The sequence below is a fragment of the Scylla paramamosain genome, chromosome 25, assembly GCF_035594125.1.
Source record: "Scylla paramamosain isolate STU-SP2022 chromosome 25, ASM3559412v1, whole genome shotgun sequence".
NCBI classification, from domain to species: Eukaryota; Metazoa; Arthropoda; class Malacostraca; order Decapoda; family Portunidae; genus Scylla; species Scylla paramamosain.
In genome coordinates, this window is record NC_087175.1 from 21,578,393 (window position 1) to 21,583,892 (window position 5,500).

A 5,500-nucleotide genomic window follows, 5' to 3' on the forward strand; every position below is an offset into this window, starting at 1 on the left:
TGAAAACCCTAGTAACATTCTACGGAGGTTGAAATGTTTGAAAATCTGAACAGCAAAACGTCAATGATTGTTAAACTACCACTAGAATAACGAAGACGCTTGAAAAAATAAATAAATAAAAAATCCCAGTCACTTTCTCCAGAGGTTGTCTAGAGTAAAGAGTAAAACACTGAGAATCTGAGCAGCAAGTGGTCAGTGTTGCCTTAACCTTGACTGGAGAGGCCCTGCGGAAGATCAAGGTTAGGGCCACGTGTCTCCCATCCCAACACACACGTCGGGGGCCTTGATGTGTTCTCTATTGGGACTGGCGGCGTGGTGGGTGGTGGTTGGTGGATGAGTAACAGGGATGGGGCAGAGAAGGAAGAGCTAACGAAGAGAGGATCAAAATGTGAACGCACCCACAAACACACAAACTAGTAACAGCCGACTTTTTGGGAATGTCACACACACACACACACACACACACACACACACACACACAAACACTAGTGTGTGTGAGGCTTTTCGCTTTTCGTCTCATCAACTCCTCTAACTGACTGTCTTCAGCCTCTCTCACCGCCGCAATGTTGCATATCTAGCTGTCTTCTACCGCTATTTTCATGTTAACTGCTCTTCTGATCTTGCTAACTGCATGCCTCCCCTCCTCCCGCGGCCTCGCTGCACAAGACTTTCTTCTTTCTCTCATCCCTATTCTGTCCACCTCTCTAACGCAAGAGTTAACCAGTATTCTCAATCATTCATCCCTTTCTCTGGTAAACTTTGGAACTCCCTGCCTGCTTCTGTATTTCCACCTTCCTATGACTTGAATTCCTTCAAGAGGGAGGTTTCAACACACTTATCCATCAATTTTTGATCACTGCTTTGACCCTTGTATGGGACTGGCATTTCAGTGGGCATTTTTTTTTTATTGGATTTTTGTTGCCCTTGGCCAGTGTCCCTCCTACATAACAAAAAAAAGTACAGTGATAGTACTCCGTTACTATCACCTAATTTTTATTGATAGGTGTGTGTTCTTAAATTTGTGCCTTTCAGTACAGAAGGCCTGCACCACACTGACTACTACCGTCCACTAAGCAACAGAGTTTGAGTACCACTGCTCAAGTAGGAGCCGGCTACACACACACACACACACACACACACACACACACACACACACACACACAAAGAAAAAAAAAACCACGAAGATATTTTTGGGATTCGAACGCTTGGTTGTAAGCCGAGCGTGCTAATCACACACACACACACACAAACACACACACCTCACATAAATCAAGAAAACCCTACATTAAGAGAGAGTCACAACCCTCGCCTCACATCCCGTATTTTTGCTGCTTCGCGACGCCCGGGACTCGAACCCCAGGCCTTCTAGGTTGTAGCCACTGTACTACGCAATGTGTGTGTGTGTGTGTGTGTGTGTGTGTGTGTGTGTGTGTGTGGGGAAGAGAAGGAGGGGCTAGCGAAGAGAGGATCAAAATGTGAACAAACATACAAACTACTAAGAGTGTGTGTGTGTGTGTGTGTGGTGTGTGTGTGTGTGTGTGTGTGTGTGTGTGTGTGTGTGTGTGTGTGTGGTGTGTGTGTGTGTGTGTGTGTGTGTGTGTGTGTGTGTGTGTGCATGACCATGACAAATTCCAAAAGCCGGCTCCTACTCGAGCAGTGATACTTAAACTCTGATGCTTAGTGGATGTTAAAATACGTGACATATACAATTTTAAAATTAATCGTGTGAAAAAATAAATAACTCAATATATATATATATATATATATATATATATATATATATATATATATATATATATATATATATATATATATATATATATATATATATATATGTTTATATTATCGCCACTTTTTATGATGCTGTGAGAGAGAGAGAGAGAGAGAGAGAGAGAGAGAGAGAGAGAGAGAGAGAGAGAGAGAGAGAGAGAGAGAGATTGTGTGAATTTATATTTCAGGCTATTTGTATTTTCACACGATTCCCTTAAAATTGTATGTGTACGCATGTCACATCTTTTAACATCAAATTAACATATTTTCTATAAATTTATGTATATATTCACACACACACACACACATACACACACACACACACACACACACACACACACACACACACACACACACACACACCTAAATAAATAAAACGAATAAAAATACGTAAACAAGTAAAATAAAATGAATAACCGGATAAATATTATAAACATTCTGATTCGTGAGAAAATGACATGATAAAAAGAACGAAAACCAAATGGCTGCTGTAGCAGAGGAAAGGAAGTTTATACTCTTTCATATAACTACAGATAAAAATCATAGGAAATCTATACACCAGCTTGGTATTATGAACAGTACTGGTGTCTCATGCTGACTCACACTTATGTCTAACAAATAAAGATGGTTTGTTCATCCAGCCCTCTGACTGCTATGAGTTCTCCACTAGGTTAATGAAATGTTGTGGCGCAAGCTTAAAAATATCATTTCCACACGCCATGGCATTTTCTTCTTAATTTTGATATTCTTTTCATACAATTCTCTTTGGGGAATGACATCTTCAGAGGACCTTTTTTTTTTTTTCATGCCGTATTTATGTTGCCCTTGGACAGAACTGTTCCCACACATAAAAAAAGAAAAGAAAAAATCAAAACTATGAAGAGTGATGGGGTTGCTTTGTTTTTCCACCTTGAAATCGTCTAAGATTGCTCAGACACATAACTTCGGCGTGTGAATTGTGCACAAACAGCATAGGTAGTTAAGCCTAAAGAAAATATCATGGTCTAGTCTTAAAGGACGGGAGGAATAGCAAGCTTCACTCACTCAATCACACACACACATACACACCACAACTCACCCACGAAAGGCGGGCTGGTTGCTGCCGCCACAGCAGCTCCCAGCAGGAGCAGCAGGACTTGTACCTTCATGCCGTCGCTCGCAGAGTCAAGCTCGCAAGTAACCGCCTCCCCGCTCCTGCCGGCGTTATTTACACCCGCGTGTAGTTGCCACTCCGCACCACTCAGGCCCTAGCTGCACTCCCTGAAGCACACTGCGCGCTTCACAGGGTCATGCAGGACACTCACGCTCCAGGGGACACGCGCCAGTTGCAATCTAGAGTACATGGTAATTTATCAGCTTGAGGGCAAATTGGGGTGAAATGACGCGAGGTAGTGATTCTGCCAAGTCATTTCAGTCCTTGTTCCTAATTGCTTTGTTCTCTCTCCTTTTTCAGCAGGATTATTTTCAAATGCCACAGAAAAGACTAGTTTTGGTTCTCATGGATGTTTTTATTCCCCAGTGATGGTACAGAATTTTTGCTAAGTTATCATGAGAATGCCCTTGAAAATTACATTAAAGAAAAAAAAAAAAACAGGAAAAGCAAGATAAGAGGAAAAAGTACAAAGAGAGAGAGAGAGAGAGAGAGAGAGAGAGAGAGAGAGAGAGAGAGAGAGAGAGAGAGAGAGAGAGACGGACGAAAAATAAGAGAAATAAAACTGAAACGAGGACCAAGAACAATAAACATTTTTTTTTCTTTCAACACGTGACAGAGAAGTGGAAAAAGAGTATAAGCCTATTATGGTAACCTGTCAACAACCTTACATAACGTGGTGTGTGTGTGTCTGTGTGTGTGTGTTGCTAGCGAGAGTCGCGGGACGCAGTAAGGTGGTGAAGGTAGCAGGTGCAGGGCTGTGGTGGTGGTGGTTCCCGGAAGGCTGGTAGGCCTGGATTTTGAAACGCTTCGGACTCTCATCATTAAGACTATTTTTTAAGGCCACGGAGATGAGTTGCAGGGTTTGTCAGTTTTTTTTTTTTTTTTTTCATTGTATTGGTGACTCGGCATCTTTGTTAAGCTACGGGTACGTACTCCGGTGGAGCAGCACGTACTCCACTGGAGTCTGCTAAACCCCCTCATCTACTTATGTTTTATTTATTTTTTTTATTGGTGTCTATTTATAAATAATGGGTGTTGTTTTATTTATTTTTTTTTTCTCTCTCTCCTTTTGACGATGCGAAAGACTTGTTAAAAACCCGTGTAACATCAACTACATACAGCCTTATGAAAGTGTTGGAGATGGGGCGTAGAAGTGTTTCAGAATATGGTCCTGTCTTGCGAGTATATTTAAGCTCTGGTAATACATCAGCATAAAGTAGATACTTAAATATTTACTTATTTCATTCTTCATCTCTTAAATCCATGTGTTTCAACAGATTAATTTCAGAACATTAAGAAATAACAATGATATCGATTATTTAATGAGAGAGAGAGAGAGAGAGAGAGAGAGAGAGAGAGAGAGAGAGAGAGAGAGAGAGAGAGAGAGAGAGAGAATGAAATAAGATAACGAACAAGAGTAAATAAACACAAAGTTAGAAGCCACGCTAAGACAGAGACGGACAATATTACTGCAACATTCCGGAAATCACAATGGCCAAAGTTTTAAATTAAATGTCATATCTGGGAATAGATAAAGGCGCCTTGTGGGTTGTGATGCATTATTTTCATTCTTTTTTAATCTTTTCTTTTTTTTTTTTCGTATGTTCTCCTCCTCCTCCACCACCACCTACCCAATCCCTCCACCTACACACCTACACACACACACACACACACACGGAGCAACCAATTACAAACAGGCAGAAACAGACGGAGGAAAGAGCAGAATCCCTCGTGTCCGCCGCTTCACCCTTGTCGTAACCCTAATGCCTTCAGGCCCCGGGGTTTTTCAGCGCCAGATATTGCACACTACCACCTGCGTTGCCAAGGCCAGAGGGAAATTATTCTTGCTTGACAACGGGGCCAAAAAATACCAGCGGGCCAAGGAAAATTTTCTTCATCGGCGAGGAAAGCATTTTTCGGTGTTGCAAAATGGAGCGGAGAGGAAGAAAGGGAAAAGAAAGGCACGTCGAGAGAGTGATGGTTTGAAGCTACAAGAATCTGGGAATTGTTTACTTCTTTCGTGTTGTCTTATTAGATTTTTCTTTTCTTTTTTTTCTCTCTCATTTTCTCTTTTTGGTGTTAATCTTACGTCATGTTTACTTTTGTTTTGGTTATTTTGAAGATGAAAGTAAAGAGAGACAGTGTAGATTAATTCCGTCTCTTAGTGTATCATTTCATGTATTTTGCCCTACTCTTTAGTGTTTATTTAAAGTTTAGAATGTAAAAAAAATAATAATAATAATTCATATGATTTGTTTCGTTATTATAAAAAAAAAAAAAAAGATGAAGGGGAAGAAAATCCGTAAGACTGATCCAATTCCTTTGTATTTGCACTATTTTTTTTAACTTTCATCTCAGTACATTGCATATTTCACGACCAGGTTGATTTGATTATTTTTGTATCAGTATTAAATAAATGTTATATTACACACAGCAATTCCGTGATGTACTAGTTCATTTTATTATTCCACGACAATTTAAATTATATTTCACAACGTATGTCATGTGGAAACTTACGTGCAGGAGTCTCGATCGCATTCACATTTCGATACGATACTGCTGTCCACTCCTTCACTC

General features: G+C 40.4%; 1 protein-coding gene across 2 annotated transcripts in view; it reads right to left on the reverse strand.

Moving 5' to 3' along the window:
* LOC135113354 (kielin/chordin-like protein) overlaps nucleotides 1–3,007 on the reverse strand; it is a 50,855-nt gene extending 47,848 nt beyond the window's left edge. For both annotated transcript variants that reach the window (XM_064028609.1, XM_064028607.1), the window contains exon 1: nucleotides 2,849–3,007. In XM_064028609.1, the coding sequence (XP_063884679.1) occupies nucleotides 2,849–2,918 (70 nt within the window). In that variant the 5' untranslated portion in view covers nucleotides 2,919–3,007. The remainder of the gene's footprint in view (nucleotides 1–2,848) is intronic.
* Between the last annotated feature and the right edge of the window lie 2,493 nt (nucleotides 3,008–5,500).